Source organism: Papio anubis, chromosome 8 (genome assembly GCF_008728515.1).
Source record: "Papio anubis isolate 15944 chromosome 8, Panubis1.0, whole genome shotgun sequence".
In the NCBI taxonomy this organism is placed as follows: domain Eukaryota; kingdom Metazoa; phylum Chordata; class Mammalia; order Primates; family Cercopithecidae; genus Papio; species Papio anubis.
In genome coordinates this window covers 104,676,541-104,704,022 of record NC_044983.1, presented here as the reverse complement: position 1 = coordinate 104,704,022, position 27,482 = coordinate 104,676,541, and the positions used below count along the sequence as shown (strand labels likewise).

The following is a 27,482-nucleotide window of genomic DNA, read 5'->3' as shown; positions in this document are numbered from 1 at the left end:
GCTTGGGTCAATGGGTGATTATTTGAGAAAATAAAAAGGATCTCTGTACTGAAAAGTAAGAGAAATCTTAGATGAAATAAAAATGAAATATAAAAAATAAAACTATAACAATTCTTGAAAAATAGATGAAAATTTATATAATATTTATATAGTTTGGATAGTAGGATCTCCCATCACTTAAAAATGAAGAAAAAATAATAAAGATTAAGATCCATAGATGTGATAATAAAAATCAAAATTTGTCTGGATGACAGAAAAATCATTAATACATTTTAAAAGTAAATGATAAATTCAAAATATATTTCTTACATATAACATATAAATGGTTAATATCCTTAAAATATAAAGAATACTTGTAACTTAATAAGAAAAATGGTGAATAACTTTAAATTAAGCCAAAGAGATAAACAGTTAATGTATAAAAGAAGGAATACAAATGGTCAATAGGGAAAAAATAAGTTTAATTACATAAATCAAAGAACTGGAAAAAAATTAAACCTACTGTATATAAATTCTTCAAAAAATAGTACCTAGAATTGTCAAGGTTACACATTCTCTGTTATTGCCGTTGGGATTATAAACTGGAATAATATAGTAATTATAACCCTGGAAACAAGTTGAAGGTACAAGTGGTGGGGGAGCGGGCGTGGATAAATACATTACAGTAGATGAAGACATAGCCATTGAAAATAGATTGCTAGCAAGACTAATAAAGAAGAAAAGAGAGAAGAATCTAATAGATGCAACAAAAAATGATAAAGGGGATATCACCACCAACCCCACAGAAATACAAACTACCATCAGAGAATACTATAAACACCTCTACACAAATAAACTAGAAAATCTAGAAGAAATGGATAATTTCCTGGACACTTACACTCTCCCAAGACTAAACCAGGAAGAAGAAGCCTGAATAGACCAATAGCAGGCTCTGAAATTGAGGCAATAATAAATAGCCTACCAACCAAAACCAGTCCAGGACCAGATGGATACACAGCCGAATTCTACCAGAGGTACAAGGAGGAGCTGATACCATTCCTTCTGAAACTACTCCAATCAATAGAAAAAGAGGGAATCCTCCCTAACTCATTTTATGAGGCCAACATCATCCTGATACCAAAGCCTGGCAGAGTCACCACAAAAAAAGAGAATTTTAGACCAATATCCCTTATGAACATCGATGCAAAAATCCTCAATAAAATACTGGCAAACCGAATCCAGTAGCACATCAAAAAACCTATCCACCATGATCAAGTGGGCTTCATCCCTGGGATGCAAGGCTGGTTCAACATACGCAAATCAATAAATGTAATCCAGCATATAAACAGAACCAAAGACAAAAACCACATGATTATCTCAATAGATGCAGAAAAGGCCTTTGACAAAATTCAACAGCCCTTCATGCTAAAAACGCTCAATAAATTCGGTATTGATGGAATGTATCTCAAAATAATAAGAGCTATTTATGACAAACCCACAACCAATATCATACTGAATGGGCAAAAATTGGAAGCATTCCCTTTGAAAACTGGCACAAGACAGGGATGCCCTGTCTCACCACTCCTATTCAACATAGTGTTGGAAGTTCTGGCTAGGGCAATCAGGCAAGAGAAAGAAATAAAGGGTATTCAGTTAGGAAAAGAAGAAGTCAAATTGTCCCTGTTTGCAGAAGATATGATTGTATATTTAGAAAACCCCATCGTCTCAGCCCAAAATCTCCTTAAGCTGATAAGCAACTTCAGCAAAGTCTCAGGACGCAAAATTAATCTGCAAAAATCACAAGCATTCTTATACACCAGTAACAGACAAACAGAGAGCCAAATCATGAATGAACTTCCATTCACAATTGCTTCAAAGAGAATAAAATACCTAGGAATCCAACTGACAAGGGATGTAAAGGATCTCTTCAAGGAGAACTACAAACCACTGCTCAGTGAAATAAAAGAGGACACAAACAAATGGAAGAACATACCATGCTCATGGATAGGAAGAATCAATATCATGAAAATGACCATACTGCCCAAGGTAATTTATAGATTCAATGCCATCCCCATTAAGCTACCAATGACTTTCTTCACAGAATTGGAAAAAAATGCTTTAAAGTTCATATGGAACCAAAAAAGAGCCCGCATTGCCAAGACAATCCTAGGTCAAAAGAACAAAGCTGGAGGCATCACGCTACCTGACTTCAAACTATACTACAAGGTTACAGTAACCAAAACAGCATGGTACTGGTACCAAAACAGAGATATAGACCAATGGAACAGAACAGAGTCCTCAGAAATAATACCACACATATACAGCCATCTGATCTTTGACAAACCTGCAAAAACAAGAAATGGGGAAAAGATTCCCTATTTAATAAATGGTGCTGGGAAAATTGGCTAGCCATAAGTAGAAAGCTGAAACTGGATCCTTTTCTTACTCCTTATATGAAAATTAATTCAAGATGGATTCGAGACTTAAATGTTAGAACTAATACCATAAAAACCCTAGAAGAAAACCTAGGTAATACCATTCAGGACATGAGCACGGGCAAGGACTTCATGTCTAAAACACCAAAAGCAATGGCAACAAAAGTCAAAATTGACAAATAGGATCTAATTAAACTAAAGAGCTTCTGCACAGCAAAAGAAACTACCATCAGAGTGAACAGGCAACCTACAGAATGGGAGAAAATTTTTGCAATCTACTCATCTGACAAAGGGCTAATATCCAGAACCTACAAAGAACTCAAACAAATTTACAAGAAAAAAACAAACAACCCCATCAAAAAGTGGGCAAGGGATATGAACAGACATTTCTCAAAAGAAGACATGCATACAGCCAAAAGACACATGAAAAAATGCTCATCATCAGAGAAATGCAAATCAAAACCATAATGAGATACCATCTCACACCAGTTAGAATGGCAATCATTAAAAAGTCAGGAAACAACAGGTGCTGGAGAGGATGTGGAGAAATAGGAAAGCTTTTACACTGTTGGTGGGATTGTAAACTAGTTCAACCATTATAGAAAATGATATGGCAATTCCTCAAGGATCTAGAACTAGAAGTACCATATGACCCAGCCATCCCATTACTGGGTATATACCCAAAGGATTATAAATCATGCTGCTATAAAGACACATGCACACGTATGTTTATTGCGGCACTATTCACAATAGCAAAGACTTGGAATCAACCTAAATGTCCATCAGTGACAGACTGGATTAAGAAAATGTGGCACATATACACCATGGAATACTATGCAGCCATAAAAAGGGATGAGTTTGTGTCCTTTGTAGGGACATGGATGCAGCTGGAAACCATCATTCTCAGCAAACTATCGCAAGAACAGAAAACCAAACACTGCACGTTCTTATTCATAGGTGGGAACTGAACAATGAGATCACTTGGACTCGGGAAGGGGAACATCACACACCGGGGCCTATTATGGGGAGTGGGGAGGGGGGAGGGATTGCATTGGGAGTTATACCTGATGTAAAGGACAAGTTGATGGGTGCTGATGAGTTGATGGGTGCAGCACACCAACAAGGCACAAGTATACATATGTAACAAACCTGCAGGTTATGCACATGTACCCTAGAACTTAAAGTGTAATAATAAAAATAAATAAATAAATAAATAATAAAAATTAAAAAACAACAAAAACAAAACAAAAAACAAACAAACAAAAATTGGTAGTTCTTGCCTTTTTTTTTTTTTTTTTCAGATAGGGTCTTGCTCTGTCATGTAAGCTCAATCATGTCTCACTGCAGCCTCACACTCCTGGGCTCAAGTGATCCTCTCGCCTCAGCCTCCCAAGTAGCTGGGACTAAAGGTGCATGCCACCAAGCCTGTCTAATTTATTTATTTATTTTTATTTTTTAGAGACAGGGTCTCATGATGTTGCCCAGGCTAGTCTCAAACTCTTGGGCTCAAGGAATTCTTGCATTTTGGCCTCCCCAAATGCTGAGGTTGCAGGCATGAGCCACAGCACCTGGCAGATAGTTATTTTTATAATGAAAAAAAAATGCTATTTAAAAATTGCAGGTATTATACTAATTTTACATACTGAAAAATAAACACATTGTTTACCATGAAACCAAAAGTTATTTCAGATGTCATATAACAGACCTGGCGTTCCAGATAAAGGTGTGATGCTTCTTATTGTTGGGGTCCTAAAACTTTTTGCCTATAAAAAGAATAATGTCAATATGCAAACTTATCTCTGTTTTGTTTCTAGTTTTGTGAAGTAATTTCTTACATTATTAAATTTCAACAATATTCTTAATGTAACTGTCTTATAGCAAAGAAGATAAAAATAAGATGAACCTAAGAGTTAATTTAGAGGATAGGAGCACCATGGTTTTGCTTCTTAATAGCTATGGGGCTGAAAGAGAAGGGAGGGAGAAACCAAGAATGGTAACAGGTTTCTAGCTTGAGATAGTGAGAAATAATCAGAGAAAAAGTAGATTTAAGGAGGAATACAAAACTGCAGTTTGAGATATGCTGAATTTAGGTTGCTTTAAAGCCATTTAGGTGTGACATACCAGAAAACAAACCACAGTTCCACGGCTGGGGATAGAGAAGAAAGCCAGAGATATCTGGGAATCATATTTGGCAATGTATTTTGGAATCAGAGAAGCTTCTTGAAGACAGATGTCATTATTGTTTTCTTCAGTATTTCATCTTATATTAGAACATTGTAGTACTCAGTAATTGACAACTTAAAACTAATATAATTTATTAAAAATATATGGGATAATGCTTAGAAGAGAATGTATTACTGCTACTACTTCTATTTAGGGCAGTTAAATTTTGAGAGGCTCTTACACCGCATGCAGGTACATTTTATCTCATTACATTAGAAATTATGTAGAAAGGAAAGGTAGTTACTTCGATGAAAATAGGAAATGGGAGAATCACACTAAGAGTAGAAGTAGAGATAAAGGGGAAAATATGAACAAGAAAACATGTTGGATGTATGAAAGTTTAATTTAATAATAAAAGTAAAAGAGGGGAAATAAATCAGAAATAGCAGACATTGAATTACTATGAAAGACAATTTAAATTGAGAGAAATTATCCTTTGTTACATGCTAACGTATTTTTAAATGTGGAAATAGATAATCTGTAAAACTATAAAGTAAAAATTCAGCTTTGCAAGAAGGAAAGCAAGATCAACTATATAAATTGAAGAGAAGATTCCTACATACGTTGAAGGTACATGCCCAGCTGTTGATGTGACCTTTGCAGGTGTTATTTTCTGTAACAGGAACCCCGTCCACACTGACTCTAACAGCGTAGGAATCTTCTGGCATTGCTCTATAAGGAAAATGAAGAATATATGAGACATGCAATACCTCTCTTATTTAGTGTACAGTATTAATGAAAAATACTGCCCCAGACTGCGTGCCATTTTTGACAGAAAGTGTCCAACATCATAACTGATATCTAGTAAAGTTCCATTCTATATTATGGAAAAATTATCTCCATCTTGAACTCTTCATTGCAAACTCTAACCTCATGAACTTCAGGCAAATGCCTATTCTGACTATGCACGTTGGTGGTATTATAAAGGACAACAAATGTAATAACAACAAATTCAATAATAAACATTTAAAATAGTAACATATCACCTTGGTATAATCAGTTATTCCATGCTTTGCTTCTTAAAAAGTACTAGTTAATCAAGCTTCCCCTAAGTAAGCTTTTCCTGGTGAAGAACAGTCATCAAACCTAACATAAACGAAATCCTCTAGAATATGTGCTATCTGTTTCTAAGGTCAATATTGAAAGTTGCAATTTTAAGTGATTTTTCCTAAGTTGCTAATAACATACATTAATTTGGGCTGATAGTAAAGAACTTGAAAATGTCACTTGAAATGTCACAATACAAAATGATTATCTTTAATCTTAATGACTATGTGAATATTTTGAACAAAATTAATCAAATGCAACAGAAAAAGCATAATTTTGGTATTTTAAGGCACATCACTACAATTAAATAGTAGTCATTTATCTGCTAAAAAAGCTTGACAACAAGGTATTAGCGCTAATAACATGGGAAAAGATATAGAATATGTTTTTATCATGCCAATTATAATTGAATATAATAAAGGCATAAAATAGTCTAAACATCACAAAATGAAAAATAATCTATCATCAGAAAAATATGACTTATAATAGCCAGGGTAATAAAACTATTATAACACTAACATTCATAACTATAACTTCTGATATGATGAAAACGATTTTATTAAAGATACTTTAAAACAGACCTAGTATAGCATGTAATTTGAGTTGAATGACTTGCGTCTTTTTCTACATCACAAGTAATTGACTGGAAAGAAGAAACTAATTGCACACTGTTTCCCAACTCAGCATTATCAACTCCATAGTTAAACTGGTTTGCTTGAGAAAAACCTGGAAAAGTAAGAAGATTTAATTATTATTAATGGTATTCTATCTTCAGAGACCTAACAGTTGTCACCTGATATCAAATCATACAGTAAATGATTTCATAAACAGTACTGAAGTAAGCAGTGAACCTATTTCATATTTATCCTTATGATTGTAATCTTCTTTCGAAGCACAAAATTTAGCCTTTATTTCATTTACTCATAAACGTATTGCTGGAGGATAGATAGAGTCATCTCTTAGCATTCATGGGGATTTGTTCCAGCATCCCCTTGGATAACAAAATTCACAAATGTTGAAGTGCTGTAGTCAGCTCTGCAGGACAAGCATCCAGATTCCACATCTGGTGAATACTGTACTTCCCATTCACAGTTGGTTCAATTTGTGGATGACAGGCCCGAGGTTACAGAGAGCCTACTGTGAGCCTACATAGCACCAGATTCTATATCTGGGGGTGATAAGTACCATGAAAAGGGCAGGCTAAAAGGACTAAAAAGAGTAGAGGAGGAGAACACTATTTTATAAAGGATGAGGTCTTTAAGTTTCTACAGAGCAAAATCTGAGGTGAGGGTTTGCCAGCACATGATTTATTTGGGCAATGAGCTATTAGGTATAAGAGAGAGCAAAATGTGAGGAAAGAAAAGCTGGGCACTGCTGAGGACAACTGGGGCTCAATATTGCTGGGAATTTCTAAGGAACATATGGCATGTTTTTCCAAATCAAAAAATCGATGGCAAGAAGCATTTCTTCATCAAATCTGGTCCCCATTGGTAGAGGCTTCTCCCTGGGGGAAATAACTTTTTTTGCACTTCCACACTGCACATAGGTATATGTATATGAGTTCCAAAGTCTGGAGTTACTGCATTAGGCAAGTCCTTGAATAACTGACAAAGACATGGTGTTAGAACTCAGACAAGAAGCATAAGTTGAGTCAAAGTACATAAGGAACTATTTGCCACAGCTCTAACTAGAATTAGAGTTAAGAAAGAGAGGATGTAAAGCTGAGTATAAAAGGCATCTGATACAGTCTATCCACTATATCACACATAGCTACTCATGGCCTACATATTAAGCACAATCCATCACCAAGTCTTTGAGATGGTAGCCAGCTGAGATCTCTACTAAGATTTAATACAAGAGTGTTAGAGGTAGTCAGCTGAGATGTCTGCTAAGATTTAATACAAGAGTGTTAGAGGTAGTCAGCTGAGATCTCTGCTAAGATTTAATACAAGAGTGTTAGAGGTAGCCAGCTGAGATCTCTGCTAAGATTTAATACAAGAGTGTTAGAAGTAGCCAGCTGAGATCTCTGCTAAGATTTAATACAAGAGGGACAAGCTTGTATTAAGGTTAGAGGGACAAGCTACAGGCTATACTACTATATAACTACTCCTAAAACTATAATTAATTTTCACCATGTCTCCTTGCTATCAGCCATTGTAGATTTCCCTCACCTACAGCCAGCACTGTAGCTAATTGGGTGACACTAATGTTCATCCTGGAGAAATAGGAGCCCCTAGTTGCCTTGCCCTTGTAAGGTGGTGGTTGCTGCAATTGGCTGTTCTCAGTAATCACTGGACATGAAGCCAAGAAATATCCCTATGAATACCCTGAATTCCAGACCTACTCCTCCTTAACTACATTAAGTTAAAGCAACTTCTTTATGATAATTAGAACTGATTAGCTCTGGTCATATACCAAATAGGTTTGATGAATTCAAACTGAGTAGGCAATGGTGGTAGTTTCAGTTCAGTGGAATCCATATTGTGACCCATGATGGGAGCATTCTCTACCTGGAAACTAAGACCACAAATCCAGCAGAATGTAAAACTGCAAAGGCAGAAGGCACAAATTCAATTTCTGGATAACAGGGAGTGACGGTGAAGGGAAGCAGCCCTTTATTTCCAGCTCTGTGCATCTGTCTATTATAAAACAACAGCATATGTCTATCACTGGTTCAATGCATGTTGTGGAGGATACCATCCCACCCCACAGGATGTTTTTCCCCAAGTTGGCATCTTGGCCATAGCTTTAACAGGCTGTCCCATCATTCTACTAAGCCAGATTTCATGGTCATGTGCCCAGTATCACAAAATTTTCACTATAAAATACATTTCTTGTTCTGAGGCAATATTTTATAGAATTCTATGGCAGTATATCAGGTTCTGTAAGCTCTCAGAAGATGGTGCTGACAGAGAACTGTGGAAAGAGGAAGCAAAGCCCACAACTGGAGTGTCAGTTCCAGTTACAATCAATCTCTGCTCTTTCCATGGGAGAAGGGAAGTGCTGTAATCAACTTGTCACTGAGAAGCTGGGTGGACTTTTTGAGGAGTGGTACCCTATTGAGAGCTCAGTGTTGGTCTCTGGTGCTGGCAGTTCAGTTATTCAGCAATAGCAGTAGGTTGTTTAGCCTGGGTGAAAGGGAGTCCATGCTCTTGGTCCATGCAAGGCCTACACCCCATGATCATTCTTCATGGGCCCACTGCACTAGCACTGCGGTGGCCATGGAGAGAAGCTCCTGGATGAATCATCCAATCCATCTGTTTATTCCATCTCCTCTGTGGGGGATGTTTTCTTGTGGGAGTTAACTTGAGATACACAGATCTGCATGCTTTATGCTCACTATTATGAGTTCCTTAATATGCCTCTTTCTAAGACATTCTAATTTCTGATCTTCCAATCCTGTTCCCTTCAGTTCCTAACCAACTAGTGAAGTCCTCTTCGACTGCCCAGGAGCCCATGCACATTCTTACCGTAAATCACTTTTCCTGCCTACAAACTTACCAACTGTGTCTACTGATCATGGCTCTGCCTATCAGGGAGGCTGACGGTGAAAAGTGACTTAAGAGCCTTAGGGCCACTTTGCAGCATTAATGACTGAAGTCAGAGGTGATACTATGAAGATCTGAAGTGGAACACAGGATGTATGTATTATAGACAGTCATGGAAGTTTTTCAGAGGGAGCAAGTCATGAGGCTATCTATGGGAAGTGCATTTTTGGTAGAAGGAACAGGATGTGCCAAGGCCCTGTGGTGGGACCATGTATGTGGATTCAGATAATAGCAAGTGTGGTTGAAGAACTATGAGTGAAGAGAAATGATAGGAGAGGAGACCAGAAATGAAGGTGCTTAGGCTATTTTTAAGTGTGCGGAGTACTTGTAGGCTTTGAAACAGAGGAGTGACATCATGTGACTTACAGTGTCTAAGATTCACTAGCTCCTGTTCTGAGAATAGAATAGGGGCAGCAGTGAAGATGGTGTCTCAGTGAACAATGGGATAAATAATGGGATAAATGGCATGAGTTCAAGAGAAGATCAGAAGACAGCAAAGTGAAAAGGACAAATATTGCTAACATTTTTCGGAGTTTAATTACAAACAGGGGCAGATAAATGAGTTGGTAGCTGGAGAGGGGTGTGGAGCAAGGGGAAGGCTGATGATTTTTCTTTTACTTTTTTTCAGGTGGGCAGAATAACAGTATATTTGCAGGCTGATAGGATATCTAACAGAAAGAGACAAAAGGATAATGTGAAATAGAGACAAAAATTACTTTAATCTTTCTATAAATATATGAAAATTCAAAACTACATTTGGAAGCAATTAAATATAGATTAAGCTTTGTATGCCACATAAGAATATTTTATATTTTTGAAACAATATTCACTTTTGGAATAAACCCAAGAAATAAAACCTATGAATGACTTTAGTGTTCTATTAATTAAATCCTATAATTAAATGTTCTCCTAATAAAAGTGTTAAAAAGGTACTTATACTGTTCTAGTTCACAAAGTAAATTACACACATCTATGGAATTTTATATATTATACTGCTTTGGAATAAAGTTAAATGAGGAAATAAACAGTTTTTGCCCAGATTACTTCACTATCTAAAATTCCTAAATTCTGAATTCTAACAGTATGTAAATTTTTAAATATTATTTTTCCCTATCACAGGTTCTTAACAGTAAAACTCTACTTTAGGCAAATTAAGCAGTAGTATTATATTTGAAACTATAAAAATTTTTCTTTTGCACTAGCAAATTTGTATCCATGTCATTGTAAATTTATGAGCTATTTAAATTTCAGAATGTAATTATCTACAGACCATATCATCCCATAATACAATAATAAACTTATCATCAGTAAACAAAAAAATGGTAAACCCAGAGATGTAGATTTAACTCTTTAAATGTCATGTATAATACTCTTTATAATATGACAAACAGCACTATAATATATTCCATTTATAATACTAATGTTATAAAAAGATAAATATTTGTTAGCTTACAGTGTTAGCAGTTTTCAAAATGTTTCAACAAAACAATCATTACTACAATATGTGCTCATCTTCAACAACCTTTAATAGTTGAAGTGGCAGAATTGGGGTTGCCAGAAGATATCTGTGGTACAACTGCTTTTTAAATTATTGGGCATTTTCAGTGTTCCCCAAAGGTCTGCTAGACAACATGAATACTTCTGGTTTCTTGTAGGCCTGGAAGCAAGACTTCATTGTGCCTGATGTTCATCAGATACCAAAGCCTCTCACCGCCAGTTCTGGTAAAGCTACGTAGCAGGAGCCCATGATGTTTAATTGAAAGGGCCCAGGCTTTGGACCTTGACCTTCTGGCCAGGAATCCCAGCTCTAACACTCCCTTGCCATTATGACTTTGGACAAGATATAACCCCTCTTAGCCTAGTCTCCTCATCAGAAAAGTGGCCATAATCTATCTTAATGGATTGTTAGGAATAATAAAGGATCATTTATAGACAATGTTTAACATGGTACCTGGCTTAATAAGGTATCTGCTAAGATCTCAATAGATACATGCTCCTATTATTTATCACCAAAATACTGAGATTTAGGTTAATCATTAATATCCCTTTTTAAATATAACACAGAGGCCGGGTGTGGTGGCTCATGCCTGTAATCCTAGCACTTTGGGAAGCCAAGGCGAGCAGATCACCTGAGGTCAGGAATTTGAGACCAGCCTGGCCAACACAGTAAAACCCTGTCTCTACTAAAAATATAAAAATTAGCCAGATGCAGTGGTGCCCGCCTGTAATTCCAGCTACTCGGGAGGCTGAAGCAGGAGAATCACTTGAACTTGGGAGGCAGAGTTTGCAGTGAGCCAAGATCACGCCATTGCACTCCAGCCTGGGTGACAGAGCGAGACTCCGTCTCAAAAAAATAAAAAAATAATAAAATAAAATAACACAGAATCAGTAAGTGGGTAGCCGGGATTCAAACCCAGGCTGTAGACTTCCTCCAGCCCTTATGTTCTTAGCTCCTAGGCTGTTCGTTCTTTGATATGTTGGAAAAGTAAGCAGAAACTCAATAAAGGGTAGAGAGTCTAATAAATATCATTTTATTCCTCTAAGCTTAACCAAATAACTCATCCAGCATAAGCTGAAGTACAATATAAATACCAAAGTCACATGTGAGAGACATTTGCATTGGCTTTGCAATTTCGAATCTAGAAAGGTAGTTATTACTAAAATGGAACTGTGAAAAGACATGAAAACACTGCAAAGCAAGTTACATGTAAACCCACTCTTAGCTTTTGGCAACTTTTCTCATCTTTGGTGTTCGCATTCAGTTTGGAACACACAGAACAGCTCCTGGCAACCAACTAAAGAATGGAAAGTTTTACTTGTGGTGTATATATATATTCCTATCAGGTACGTGTCACATCAATGATAAGTAACGTGTATCTGTTCTTTAGCATTCTCAAGACAACTACCATTCTGAAAAATAATGCCAACAAAAGATGATATCATTTTCAGCTTAGCAGTTACTATAGTGTTAAATATATACAGCATATGTGAAGAAGTCCTAGGAGTAAAATCTATGGGAAAACAATGAACCAAATCAACAATAATTCATAAATACTGTTATTAATATTGCTTTAAAAAGTATATAAATATTTCTGACTTTTAAACTAATTCCAAAGAGTTAAAAAGAAATACAAAGAAGTCCTCTTTTTTAAAATTTTAACTTAAAAGTATAATTCTAGGCCAGGTGTGGTGGCTCACACCTGTAATCCCAGTAGTTTGGGAGGCCGAGGCCAGTGTATCACCTGAAGTCAGGAGTTTGAGACCAACCTGGCCAACATGGTGAAACCCCATCTCTACTATACAAAAAATTAGCCAGGAGTGGTGGCAGGTGCCTGTAACCCCTGCTACTTGGGAGGCTGAGACAGGAGAATTGCTTGAACCCAGGAGGCGGAGGTTGCAGTAAGTTGAAATTGTGCCATCGCACTCCAGCCTGGGCAACAAGAGCAAAACTCCACCTCAAAAAAAAAAAAAAAAAAAAATTGTAATTCTAAACAAATGACTGAGGATAAAAACACCACCTCTGGAAGTACTCCAAGTCACAAAGATTACAGGAAAGGCTGAGTGTACTCTGGAAATGGAAAAGGATGAGGCTTTGGATGGAAATTCCTGACGTGTTGATGTATTTTTTTTAATTTTTCAGAAAAACTGGAGACAGGAATTGCCAGGCACGCAAACCTGGGTCTCCTGATAGCAGCAATCCAAAAGGAATGCCTGGGCTGCTATCGCAGAAAATGGCAGTGTTATGAAAGCCAGCACTTGTCATGAAGAATGCAGGCTGTTTTGTTTTCTCTAGTTAAAAAACGTAGTGTTGAAAATGTATTAACCTACTTAAAAGTTGTAGCATTCAAAACAATGGGAAAGAAAGATACAGTGTGATAGATGGAAGACAACTCCTGAAGAATTAAACCAGATCTATAACATAAATGCAAATAATAATACAAACAAAAATAGCTCTAATGTATAGAGTTTATAATATATACTGGGTACCTTAGATGTATCATCCTTTTTAATATTCGAAACAGTCCGAAGAGGTAGGAATTAATAGTCCCTTTTACTGATGAGTAAGCTGACGCTTAGCTAAGTAACTTGCCCCAGTCACATGATATGAAATGGCAAAGGTGAATTGAAAGCCAGTCCTACTGAACCAAAGTCCATATGCTTTCTGTAACATTATTAAAAGTATGTAATTCAACACTTCAACAAAAATGTGTGTGCCAGAAATTATAAGGGAAATAGCTAGAAAAAGGAGCCAAAAGTAAAATGTTATTCCTCCCCTCTTACTGATTTTTTAAAATAAAAACAAACATGATAAATATCAAAGAAGACAATTGAGAAATACAAAGTATGACTATAAAGTAACAAAGCCAATATAATTACAAACACTCCAGAACTTATCAAAATTATAATGCTCTTAATCAAATTAGTCATCTCAGAGGAAGGTATAGTAATTTCTAGAATTGTGCCATTGTTCAAAACACTTTGCCTTGGGCATCATAAGAGTAAAATTATGTATCTATATCTCCTGAAGCATAGTCTTGTGGGGTTTTGTTTTTAAAGCAGGGTTTCGCTCCATCACCCAGGCTGTAGTGCAGTGGTACAATCATAGCTCATTGCAGCCTTAAATTCCTGGCCTCAAGGAAACTTCTCGCCTTAGCCTCCCAAGTAGCTAAGACTACAGGCATGCAGGCTATCATGCTGGACTAATGTTTTAAATGTTTCGTTTGTAGAGACAGGGTCTTGCTATATTCCCCAGGCTGGTTGCCCAGGCTAGTCTCAAATTCCTAGCCTTAAGTGATCCTCCTGCCTTAGCTTCCCAAAGCACTGGGATTACAGGCACGGACCAATGTGCCCAACACAACCACGGCCTTTTAAACAAAGTAATGCTGTGGCAAATGTTTACAAGTCAATACCATACTATGTTTGGAAATAGCCAAAAGTCATTTGGATACACAAAAATGTTAACAGTAGATCTTTCTACTGGGTAGAATTTCAGAGAACTCACTTTCTAAGTCAAGTATTTCTATAATATTTTACTGTTTTATAATGACTTTTACAAAAATAAAACATTTTAAAAAGTAGTATGAAGCCAGTAGTTAGATAGTCATCTAGAATTTACAATTCCATTTAGAATTTGTTCTTGTGTAATTGATAAATTAGCACTGCATGCGATTCTAAAAACAGAGAATCTATCAGACACAACCCTGGTGATTTTCATGAATATAGTCCCTCCAAATAAACTTTAAGTTCGTTTATGTAGCTATAAAAGCTCTGGTGCATTTTGCAAATTCATTATCATTTTGTAGATATCATTCTGTATATATTATGGGCACCCAAAAGCCTATATTAAATAGCATCTATTAATTTATTTTAAACCACTTTATTGAGCTATGATTGACATATAAAAGCTATATATGTTTAATGTATACAACTTTCTGAGTTTGGATGTAAGTATATACCCATAAAACCATAACCACGCTGGGTGCAGTGGCTCACGCCTGTAATCCCAGCACTTTGGGAGGCTGAGGTGGGTGGATCACGAAGTCAGGAGTTTGAGACCAGCCTGACCAACATAGTGAAACCCCATCTCTACTAAAAATACAAAAAATTAGCCGGATGTGGTGGCAGGCACCTGTAATTCGAGGCTGAGGCAGGAGAATTGCTTGAACTCAGGAGGCGGAGGTTGTGGTGAGCCAAGATTGTGCCACTGTACTCCAGCCTGGGTGACAAGAGTGAAACTCCATCTCAAAAAAAAAAAAAAAAAAAAAGGTCACAACCACAGGCAAGGTCGTAAACAGACCGCTTGCCTCCAAAAGTTTCCTTCTGCCCTATTTATTTAAAAATGTTTTTTGATAAGAATATGCTACAAGATTTCCCCTCCTAGCAAACATTTAAGTATACAATGCAGTATTGTTAACTATATGCTCTATGCTGTACAGTAGATCTCTAGGATTTATTCATTTTGCATAACTGAAATTTTGTACCCTTTGACCAATACCCCTCCTCCACTTCCTCTTCTCCCAGTTCCCAATGACCACTATTCTATTCTTTGCCTCTATAAGGCAGTATTCAGACTGAGCCTCTGAGAAAGAAATATGAGAACACATTTTTAGTCATCTATAATATGTAGTTAAGGCAGGGGACTGTAAGACAAATCAGGAGGTGTAAGTATCTGCAATACCAAACACATTCAGAAACTGGTACTGATGAGAAAAGCAGAAATTTACCAAATGACACTCTGGGCTTTACAATTAAGAGTCCTCAGCCTAGTTGCCTCAGAACGTCCACACAAGAGAAAAGATTACATTTTATCTAGATTTAAAAGGATACCTTTCTAAAGAATAGAATGTTTTGGGTTTTTTTTATGTCAGACTAGGGATGATCTGGGTCTATGGGCTTAAATTCAAGCCATAGTTCCTAGATCAGAAAATGTTCAGGTCTGGAAACAGAAGAAAATGGCTGGGTGTTTTCTTTTTTTTCTTCTTCTTCTTTGAGATGGAGTCTCACTCTCTCACCAGGCTGGAGTGCGATCTCAGCTCACTGCAACCTCTGCCTCCTGGGTTTAAGCGATTCTCCTGCCTCAGCCTCCTGGGTAGCTGCAACTACAGGCGTGCACCACCACGTCCAGCTAATTTTTGTATTTTTAGTAGAGACTGGGTTTCACCATGTTGGCCACAATGGTCTCGGTCTCCTGACCTCGTGATCCACCCACCTCGGCCTCCGAAAGTGCTGCAATTACAGGTGTGAGCCACCGCTCCCAGCCCTTCTTCTTTCTTAATGTGAGCATTTCTCTCGTGGCATTTGAATTTCTGTTTAAAACCCAATAACTTTGAAGCATACCATCTTATCAGCAATTTACAATATAAGAAACATATGGTTAAAGCCATCTTTAAAATAATCTTTAACAATTACATTGTTCATGGGTCTTAACTCTAAAAAGTAACATTTTAATCCAAAATATATTGTTTATAATGTGGAAGCATAAACCATTTTAAGAATATCATTGAGAGACTGAATTCTGCAGAAATCAGAAACATTAAAAGACATTACATTATATGACAAAATAATTAAATATCTTCATTAACTATAAAAACTTTTCATTTCTTGAAGACCAAATAATAGATTTTGCTAATATTTTTAAATGTTTCTTATTGTTAAAAAATTCCTAAGTATCTGAATACTGGTATCATTTATATTGCAAAGGTCTTATGGCTGAAAGAAACACATATTTCTATTTAACCCTTGGAAAAGCTGTGCATTAAATATATTTACTGATTGCCTTCTATGTTTCATCCTAAGACCAGGCAAGAAGAAGGGGAACCACATATGGTACTCAAACCTTTATGAAGCCTGAGGTTAGGTGGCAGGAGAAGGAATCTAAAGTTTTGTTTTCTATTGCCTTTCCTCTTTCATTAACATACTATTTCTCTATTATACTCTCTTATCAATATTCTACCCAACACCCACAAATGTTTTATTTAATCTTAAAATAAATTAAATGTCATTAGACCCATGAAGAATAAAGCAAATAATTGCTGACTTGGGTTAATTGCATTCCTTTTAGTTCAGTCATTAATCCAGATCCTGATGTTAAGCAAGCCAGTATAATAAGAATTCAGATGATCAAGTTGATAAAGACTCTTGTGGATTTCACTAGCTATCAAAGAGGATAGAATTTTACCACTCTGGCCAAGTGAAGAAACAACTCCAGTGGTGTTTGTTTGTTTGTTTAACCATAAAACTGTAAATATGAAATAGTCTTGAAAATACCTCAACCTTGGCAAAAAAAAAAAAAACAAAAAAAAAAAACAACCATACCTTCTCCTCTTATAGTCAGCCTTGTTGCTCCATTTATGCTGCCATATTTAGGTATTATTTCTGTGACTTTGGGGATTATTTGAGAGCCATCTGAAAAATATTAAAATATAGTAGAGGTAAAATCACCAAGTTCTTCATTTCAATTATCAACATTTGTAACACATACCACAAGGTTGCAAGGAAAACATCGTGAAGTTTACAGGACTGAAAGTAAAATTCACCCAGGTTTTATTTTTGGCTCTGCCAATGACTTGACAGAGTCATTAACTTAGTTAACACCCACTGGCTTTGTGCAAAGCACTATCTTAGGTGCTACCAAGAGCAAAACTAATACGTGATCATTTTCATCACTTACCTATCATATTATAAAACACGTATTAAATCCTTAATTTCATATAGTGTTCTGCTAACTGCAGATCTATAATTATGCTTAACAGCTCACATAACAGCAGACACCAAGAAGATATAGGTCATTATAAGAGCACAGAAGAAATGTAATGCTAGGTAGGTTGAAAGACTAGACCAGGTACAAAGAGAAATGTTGGTTTTGAGAAGAAATTGTTTTCCGTGAGGGAGTGTGGCTTCAGGAAAGATAATTTCTGGGATCCTTCTAGTCTCCTGATGATAGTGAGTTCTTAATATAAAGGTCACTAATTCATTCAACAAACTGTGTTAGCTTCCTAGAAATACGGAAATGTGTAACAGTCCTAACTTTCCAAGGGCTTAGGTTAGACAGTACCAACAGACAGAGGAGAGCATAGAGGCTATGGGTGACTCAAGGAGCATTTCACCCACACTGCTTGTGTCGCACTGGCTTCTACAAAGAAGACATGCCCCCTTCCACATTTTTGAGGGCAAATATGAATTAGACTGGGCCCATCGTCAGAAAGATAAAGATAGTTCTAGATAGAGGGAACTGCCTGGGCAAACAGGGTTATGTGAGCTGCTTCTTTGGAGTACTGCAAATAATTCTTTAAAACAACTCAAAGCTACATAGTGGATAGAGGTGTTTATTTTCTGCTTACACTGTACAGATCTAGTAATTACTGGAATCCCGAAAGAAATGTTCACAGTAGGTAGAAAAATTTAAGTGATGATACAAAGAAAAGCCACAGAAATTATTAATTTCTCGAAATGGATGTATACAAAAAGGCCAAGGGAATTATGATTGGCTTGTTCGGTTCTGTCTTAAAAAGATTTAGAGTGGACTTCACCTATAGTAGCAAAAGCTCTCCAACATAAAGGAGACCAGTTCCAAGGCCCCAGACCCAGTGCCTCTGTACTTCGGGTCTGTTTTTGCCAAGAGCTCCAAGGTGTTCTTGCTCCCACACATTCATATCTCAGGGCAGCCCACAGCCAAGAGTAGGAAACTCCAGCGGGGCAGCTGGATCCTATCTCCAGACAGTGCTGCTGCTCGCCTATCTCAGGTTCATCCTCCCGTTATCTCCACAGACAACTCCAATTTCTTATCTTATCAGTCTCTTCCCAGAGCTCTTCTGGGTATTACTTTGAAGACACGGGGCAGCTGCCCCTAGAAATGACTGACACCTGCCACGAAGGCCCATCCCCGTCCTACTGGGGGTTGTTGCCCTTTCTTTTGTGAGAAAAGCGATCCAAGAAGAATGGAGAAAAAGGGACTCAGGGTGCCTCTTCCCAGTCCCCACTCCCCCGCCAAATTTCAGTCTCCTTTCACGTGTGTCACTTTGGGGGTGCAGGTCAGACATTTCATCATTCTAGTAGCAGCATTGGTGAGTTAAAGGCAATCTCTCGCAGTCTCTTTCTCTGTGTCCTTGTCTCTGTCTCTCTGCGTGTGTCTGTGTTTGCTAGGCCTGCCATCCAGCTCCCCTGGTCCCCAGGATCGTCATGCAACCTCACGCACAGCCTCAGCCGGGTGCCAGGTGGTCCCGCCTCTCCCAGGACCCCGGGAGCACGGGTAGTGTCTACGCGGGCTTCTCCTGCTTGCCTCCCTAGCTTGCCCAAAGGGTTACCTGTGCTGGGATCCGCGGCACACAAGAGCAGTCCCCAGAGGCCCCAAATCCCCAGGAGCCACAGGTGTCCCATTGAAAAGCCAGTTCCGCGGAGCTGGTACCCTCCACTCGCAGCTGGCGCTAGTGCTGGAGCTGGACTCTGGGGACTGCGACTCGCTGGCGCGTCCGCTTTGCCCCGGGAGCGCTGGGGAACTGGGCCGCCCTCCCATGGCCCGCCCCGCCCCTGCTGTCGGGCTGCGCCTCTGGGATTGACGCGCGCGCGGACACACACACACACACACACACACACACACACACACACACACACACACCCTAGAACCTTCGCGGGAGAACCAGTCCGGCCTGGAGCCAGTCCATGATAATCAAACCTCCACACTCACACCCGGTTGCTGCCTTCCCAAGGCTGTTCCCATAGGTGGAAGGGCCTTACTCCTTTTTGGCGAAAGGAATCAATGGTCCTTGAGGTCTCCCTAGATCTCCTTCTCTATTTTCTTTTTGGTTTTTTCTTTCTTTTCCTGCATACTTTCATCTGCCTGTCTGCCTTGGTCATTAATCCTCCCCAGATGGGCCTATAAATCTACCTAATACACAAACCCCACGCGTTTTTACGCCTTCACATTCATATGAGATTGTGCTATCTCTTTAATTGACAGTCATAATAGTTGTTGATTTCTCAGCCTATCCCAAACACAGCACCTAGTGCTTTATAGACAGTAGTTCCAATAGTTACCATCACGCCCATTTTTCTAAGCAGTAGACTGAGGCACAGAAATGTTAGGTGACTTGCCCAGGGACATACAGCTAAGTGCAGAGTGAGGACTCAAGCAGAGAGACTCCAGAGCCAGTTCTCTTATCCCCTCCACTGCCCTCAGTTCTGTAGACTGAGGGCCAGGGCTTACTGTTGGCTTGGAGGGAGGTCCAGCACTGCTGACCTGTTTCTGGAATGCCAGATAGCAGACGAATGAAACGCAGGTGTATCTGACCTCCCTGGAGAAGGCAGTTTATTATTTCCCACTGAATGCTCCCTGGGGGCTCATTCCAAATCCTCTCACTGTTGTTAATATCCTAACCTCAGGATCTCTTGATTGCCCACCTCTTCCTACTCTTTAAAAGGTGAGAAGGGGCTGGACACAGTGGCTCACACCTGTAATTCCACCACTTTGGGAGGCCGAGGTGGGAGGATCACTTGAGGTCAAGAGTTCGAGACCAGACTGGCTGACATGGTGAAACCCCATCTCTACTAAAAATACAAAAATTAGCCAGATGGTGTGGCGCATGCCTTGTAATCCCAGCTACTTGGGAGGTTGAGGTAGGAGAATTGCTTGAACCCGGGAGGCAGAGGTTGCAGTGAGCCGACATCGCACCCTTGAACTACAGCCTGGGCGACATAGTGAGACTCTGTCTCAAAAACAAACAACAAAAAAAGGTGAGAAGCTCCACCCACCTAGTTTGCAGTTTCTACATTTAAAAATGTTATGTGTTTTTAAAGATATTAAAAGATTATTACCCAAATAGCAATACATAAGCTTCTATTGGATCCTGGTGTGTAATAATAATGATAATGATAAAACTATGAAGGACGTTTGCAAAACAAATTAGGGAAAGTGAATATGGATTAAGTAACAAGTATTGAAAGATATTACAGAAGTGTTCATTTCATTAGGTATAATAGTGGTATCATACTTTAGTCAAAGAGTAGTTTCAAGTGATGGAATCGCATGATGAGGTATTTGGGGTTGTAGTGTCTTTATGTCTGGAATGTACTTCAAAATAGTTTTGCTGAAAAAAAAGCTGGCAAATTTTAAACAATGTTTGAATTTAAGTGTAGGTATGATCCTTTGCACATTTTTATTAGTTTAAAAATTTTTATAAGTAGAAATTTTTAAATTTTCTTTCTTTCTCTTTCTTTCCTTCCTTCCTGCTTTCATTCATTCTTTCTTTCCCGCCCTCGCTCCCTCCTTCCCTCCCTCCCTTCCTGCCCCCCTTCCTTCCCTCCTTCCTTTCTTTTTGTTCCTCTCTTTCGGAAAGAAGTATTTTTCTTCCATGACATGGTCAATCCCCTCTTTGAACTCTTGGTGAAAACTGATTATTATTCTAACAATATCCCCCTTATCTCACTTCTAATTAATTCACTCTCCCCGTTCTCCTCTTTTCCTAGAAAGATATACAGTATTTATTACTAAAAAACTAAACCCAAACCAAAAATCCTTTCTTCTCTTCTTAATTGAGGCAAACTCTCTAGTTTACTTGTTATTAAACTTCTTGAAAAAGCTGCCTATTTTAGTAAACTCCTTGTTCAAGGTCACTGTCCACCTACTCATTCATCTATTGTACAAGGACATCTGTGTTCCAGAGTCTGTTCTAAGTACTTACTGGGGGATGGAGGAAAGGTAGAGGTTGGGAGTAAGGTTGACAGATAAAATACAGGCCACCTAGGTAAATTTGAATTTAAGATAAGTTACAAATTATTTTTTTCCAGTTTTAAGTATGTCCAAGCAAGATTTAGGACATATGTATACTAAAAATTGTTCAGAGTTTATCTGAAATCCAAATTTAACTCAGTTTTCCATGTTTTTGTTTACTAAATCTGACAACTCTAATTGGGAAGGAAGAGAGAAGAAATAGAAGAAAGAATCCTAAAATAAGTAAAGTTAGGCCCTTATTCTTGAGGAGTTTATATCTGTCCAGTGGGGTTAAGAAAATAATTTTCAGCCTGGGCAACAAGGCGAGACCCCCCATCTCTAAAAAAATTAAAAATAAATAAATGATTTTTTAAAATTAGTCATGCATGGTGGTGCACGCCTGTAGTCCCAGAAACTCAAGAGGCTGAGGTGAGCAGATCACTTGAGTCTGACAGGTCGAAGCTGCACTGAGCCATGATGGCACCATTGCACTTCAGCTTGGGAGACAAAGACTGACTTTGTGTCCAAAAAAAAAAAAAAAAAGAAAGAAAGAAAGAAAAAAAGAACCGAAAAATAAAAGTAAATAATTTTGTTATCTAGTTATATTCATCTCATAAATTTTTGGAATCTCTCTCCAAGTCATCAGCTACTGAAAATTGTGCCTATAAAGGTAAAGTATGTAACAGTATATACTTCACCACGGTAACAGTCCATGGCCTGGGGGTCGGGAATCCTAACCATATTATATACTGGAGTTGTAATTTTTAATGAGAAACCATTAAATTAGACAGACTTTCCTCTAGATAGAATTCATATAATTTATAACAAAGAGAAAAACTTGTCTAAATATTGAGTGTATCAATAAAGCATTTCAGATTTTTTATGTTGACTTCCGTTTTGCCAAACTTTTAAAAGATTTTTTCACCAAATTTTTAGATAGTATATCAACCAGCAAATGACATGCAACATTCAAAATATAATATGGCTACTTTTATTGTGTCCTATTTTATTTTTTGACTTAACACATACTAATTGCATGGTTCATTATACTAGTTTCTTTCAGATAGCTTCACTTTCTTTCACACTTAGTCGTCTTAGAATAAGTTAAGTATATATAAAATATGTATTAGGTATACATATTATATACATACATATGTATTCAATATTATATGAATATGTAATTTTTTTCTAGATGTATTACCATTAGTCACTCATATTAAGCAATCATATTAAAGCTGATAAATACTGCTATTAAACCGCAGTCATCCAAGTTGGCAAATTTAGCAAATTAGTCATTCAGCAAAATGATCATTGGACTAATTAGCTTCAGGAAAGTTGATTTCTGGTAAATTAGCCTTCTTTCTTGTTTTATAATGTCTTTAAAAAAAGCCCATAATTTGCATATATAAATTTTTAATAAACTTTTGTTGAATGAATGAACATCTTTAATTGATTTTTCCCTTTAAGTAGTGCTTATTTATATGATAAATAAATGTCCTAAAAAAGATCACACCAGTGAGAATTTTGGTCTTAAAATAATTGGATGGGATAGTGTTATTATTAAAATAATTGGATGGGATAGTGTCCCAATAAATAATTGTAACTAGATGGAAATTCATATAACCAAAAGGCCAACTTGGAACCAGAAAAAGCAGTTATGGAGTTGATGTAATTTATGATTTAAATAGTGTCCATTTTTACAATCTTCAAACCTGTCTTGCAACACAGACTCATCATGTACATGAGAAAACATGAAAGTAGAATCCTAATCATTAAACCCCGTGTTTCTTTTGTAGGTTTTCAAAAATCTAGCTCTAACAAAACCCTGCCTAAAGGGCCAGGATAGTGGGTGTGACCTGTGCCATCTCATAGGGCCCATACTCGGTTTAATACTTTACTGTCATCTTGAGATCCTTAATATTTTTTGAACAAGGGACTTCCCGTTTTCATTTTGCATGAGACCTCACAAATTATGTAGCCTGTTCTACTGGCTCATATGGTGAAAAAAGAGACTGTTTTTAAACATATTGATCCCTTGACTTAATAAGAAAATGATAAGGGATTGATAGAAACTCTTGCAGAACTAGAGGGAATAAGGAATTTAATTGTGAATGTATCACTCAATTCAGGGCCTAATTTCAAAACTAGACCTATTAGTGAAAGATGGTGAACAAAATGAGGTACTTGGAAAACAATAGTTTGCCTTTAACATATGTTCAGAATTCTAGGCATTAAGAAAATGGCAGTGATTAAGAAAACTCCCTGGCCTCGTGGAGCTTACATTCTTGGTGGAGATAGACAATAAACACAAAAATTAGTGAAATATATAGCATGTTCAAAACTAATAGATGCTAGACAGAAAATACTAACACAAAGAAGACAACAAACAATGTAACCTTGTTGCTTAATGTCAGGAAGGAGATGGAAGGTTTTTAATTGCTTAAGTGTGCAAATACGGGACGGTTCAAATAAAAATCATTAACTCTCCATTGACAAATTTGCATGGAGCTACATGGCCCAGGTAATGTCGAACATATTTGACTTTTGAGACAATTACTGGAGCATGTTAAAGTCATTCATTACTGCTAACGTGTTGTGCAGTAACAAAGGTTTTACAAAGTTTGGTACCTTCTGTAAGTGTCAATATTTCTTTCATTTACTTTTTTATTTCCTTCAAATTCCTTTTTGTATTTGGTGTGTCGTAAAATGGGTATTTGTGATTACTCCTTCATGAATATAGTGTGTATTTTAAAAATAACTGTAAGAAAATTGTGAATATCAGAAATGAGAATGATTATTTGTAGTAAGGCACAGACACAAAAAGTCATGAAATTCCATGCTCGAAACTATTCACTCTCCTAGAAGGGCATGGCTTCTGGACTCCTGCTGAAACCTTGTATCTACTTGAGGGTTAAAGTAATAAAAAGTGTTAAAAAAATGAACAAATTGAAAAAAAAAAACTTGTCTTATTTCACTTGTCTTACAAATTTCTTGAATATCCTATAATTTGCTTAATTGACAGCCAAATTACTTGTTTCTATGACATTTATCAAATTGCTTAAAAGCCTTAAGGCTTGTAATATAGAGTTTCAAAATGTCACTTGAATCGAATGTTTTATTTTATCATTATTTCTTATACATTTTACAGAACCTATTTCAGTTTACATTGAAGAGAAGAATGATGATGAAGACTGGGTTACAGTTTCACTTGCATAAATGTGGTGGGACACCAAGGCCACAGTGTCCTTATTTATAAAATGTCTTGGCTTGGGAGGCCGAGACGGACGGATCACGAGGTCAGGAGATCGAGACCATCCTGGCTGACACAGTGAAACCCCGTCTCTACTAAAAAATACAAAAAATAAAATAAAATAAAATAAAATAAAATAAAATAAAATAAAATGTCTTGCCAATAGTAGATTTTTGTTATGCAAGAACAATCTCAAGGTGTAAAAGCTAGGACACTTTGAAAACATGAATTCTCCATTTAGTAAAATTCTTTTACTTAAGATCCTATAAAGTTGGAGAGACTTCAGTTCAGTCATGTGCACTGGAGATGCTCAAGCTGGTTTTTGCCCAGAAATAGAGGAGAAATCTAGAAGAGGTGCTTGATACAGTGTGTTGATACATTCTAGAATTATTGAAATACCTTAATATTAAAATGAGCCATCAAAGGATTCATGCTCTCACCATTGCCCTTCAGTATTGCATCTGACAAAATTCTGATTTTGTGAGTCTCTTTTGGAGGCTAACAAGGCTGGTGACATTTTGGGAAAGGTAAAAAATTCTTTTATTGTTCTACTTTGTTTTATATTCTTCTTCCAAATAAAACATTGATTGGAAAAATTAAAGCATTGTATACTCTTTACTTAATTGGTTCTAACAATGCTTTTCAATACATCTGGTATTGTTACCTTAGTAATAATGAAAGCACCTCATGCTGTCATTACTTGTTTTTTACATAGACATGCAATAGGAATAAAGGCTGTTTTTACAATCCTGAGAAAAGCTTTGTCACCAAACATAAAAGTCATTGACATTATTTAAAGTACCCTCTGAATTATTGCATGTTTTAAAAAATGATCAAGAAATAGGGCAACCAAAATATAAAGTACATTTTATCAAATAGAAGTTCACTGATTTCCAAGGGTGCAGGAGTTAGTTATTTATTACGTGTGTGTGTGTGCGTGTGTGGTGAGAACACTTGAACTCTTTCTTATCGATTTCCAAGTATACAATATGTTGTTATGAACTGTAGTCACCATGTTGTACAATAGATCTCTTGAAATTATTCCTCTGGTCTAACTGAAATGTCATATCTATTGACCAACATCTCCCAAAGCCCCTCACCTCCAACTTCTGGTAACCAACATTCTACTCTGTGTTTCCATGAGTTCGACTTTTTTGCATTCCACATATAAGTGAGATAATGCAGTATGTCTCTTTCTGTGCCTGGCTTATTTTACTTAACATAATGTCTCCATGTTCATCCCTATTGTTGCAAATCACAGTATTTTTACTATTTTTAATGGCTGAATAGTATTCCCTTGTGTATACATACCATATTTTCTTCATTCATTTACTGATGTACACTTACATTAATTCCATATCTTAGCTGTTGTGAATAATGCTGCAATGCACATGGGAGTTCAGATGTATCTTAGAAATCCTTATTTCGATTCCTTTGAATACTTACCCAGAAGTAGGATTTCTGGATCATATGATAGTTCCATTTTTAATTTTTTGAGGAACTTCCATACCATTTTCCTTAATGGCTGTACTGAATTACATTGCTACTAACAGTGCACCAGGATTCCTTTTACTCCAGATTCTTGTTAACAGTTGTTATCTTTTGTCTTTTTTATTATAGCCATTCTCACAAGTAATATGTGATTGTGGTTTTATTTGCATTTCCCTGATGATTAGTGATGTTTTTACTGCAGCTCAGACTCTGAGTTCTTGGCTCTCAAGTAAGTAGAAATGAACACCAGGCCAAACAGAAACTTTTCTTAGGCAAGGTTTTAATAGGCTTCCAGCTCACACAAACCAAGGGAGAAATGTACAGAAAACGGATCTCAGTGCCAGCTCCCCAAAAGGCTTGGCTCTTGTCATTTTAAGGGAGCTAAGGTGAGAAAAGGAACTATGTGTAGGCATATAGAGGCAGGAAACTTTTAGCACCTGCGCAGTTTGATAACATATTTCTTCATGTGTCGTATGTCTCATTAGCATGTCAAATCCCCACCCCTGGGTGTGATTTTCAGTATTATAATGAGATTATAACAAGGAAAAACTTCATGAAAGGTCAGTGCTGGAATTCATTCATCTTATCTTCAGTTGGCTGAATCTGGTCTGTTTATTATTGGGAATGCCAGAGTCTCACTTCAGTAACCTTGGAAGACATCGCTCAAATGTCTTTCTATATAAATGGTCAGTTTCTTTTTATACAAATGGTCAGTTTCTTCTTTTTATGGTTAGGGATTCAGCCAGGACAGCTAAGTTAGGAGGAGGCAGCTTTCTACTCCCTGACTTGGGTCAGCTTGTTAAGGGAGGCAAGAAGGTAGGGCAGGGAAATGCCTGGACATTTGAGGTCTATTGAGTGGCGGTGAGGGGGTCTTGATTACTGTGTCTCTTAACTGCCAGGACCGAGTTTCTTTCCTATACTGGCTCAATGTTGACCACCTTGCTGTATACCTGTTGGCCATTTGTATATCTTCTTTGCGGAAATGTCCACTTAAGTCCTTTGTTATTTTTAATCTGGTTATTTGTTTTCTTACTGTTGAGTTATAAGAGTTCCATATATATTTTGGACATTAACCCCTTATCAGATATACGGTTTGCAAATATATTCTTCAACTTAATAGACAGTCTCTCCACTCTGTTGATGTTTCCTTTGCTGTGAAGAAGCTTTTTAGCTTGATGTTAGCCCATTTGTCTATTTTTTTTCTGTTGCCTGTGCTTTTAGAATTATATCCAAAAAAAAAAAAAAAAAAAGTATTGCCCACACCAATGTCATGAAGCTTTCCCCCGATATTTTTTTTCTAGTGG

General features: G+C 37.2%; 1 protein-coding gene across 1 annotated transcript in view; it reads right to left on the bottom strand.

The window, feature by feature from the left end:
* Positions 1–19,219, bottom strand: part of PKHD1L1 (PKHD1 like 1) — a 191,211-nt gene extending 171,992 nt beyond the window's left edge. Inside the window, 5 exon segments of the mRNA XM_031669316.1 lie at positions 4,120–4,177; positions 5,201–5,309; positions 6,266–6,410; positions 17,048–17,137; positions 19,036–19,219. Of these exon segments, the coding sequence (XP_031525176.1) occupies positions 4,120–4,177; positions 5,201–5,309; positions 6,266–6,410; positions 17,048–17,137; positions 19,036–19,108 (475 nt within the window). The 5' untranslated portion in view covers positions 19,109–19,219.
* Positions 19,220–27,482: the final 8,263 nt, after the last annotated feature.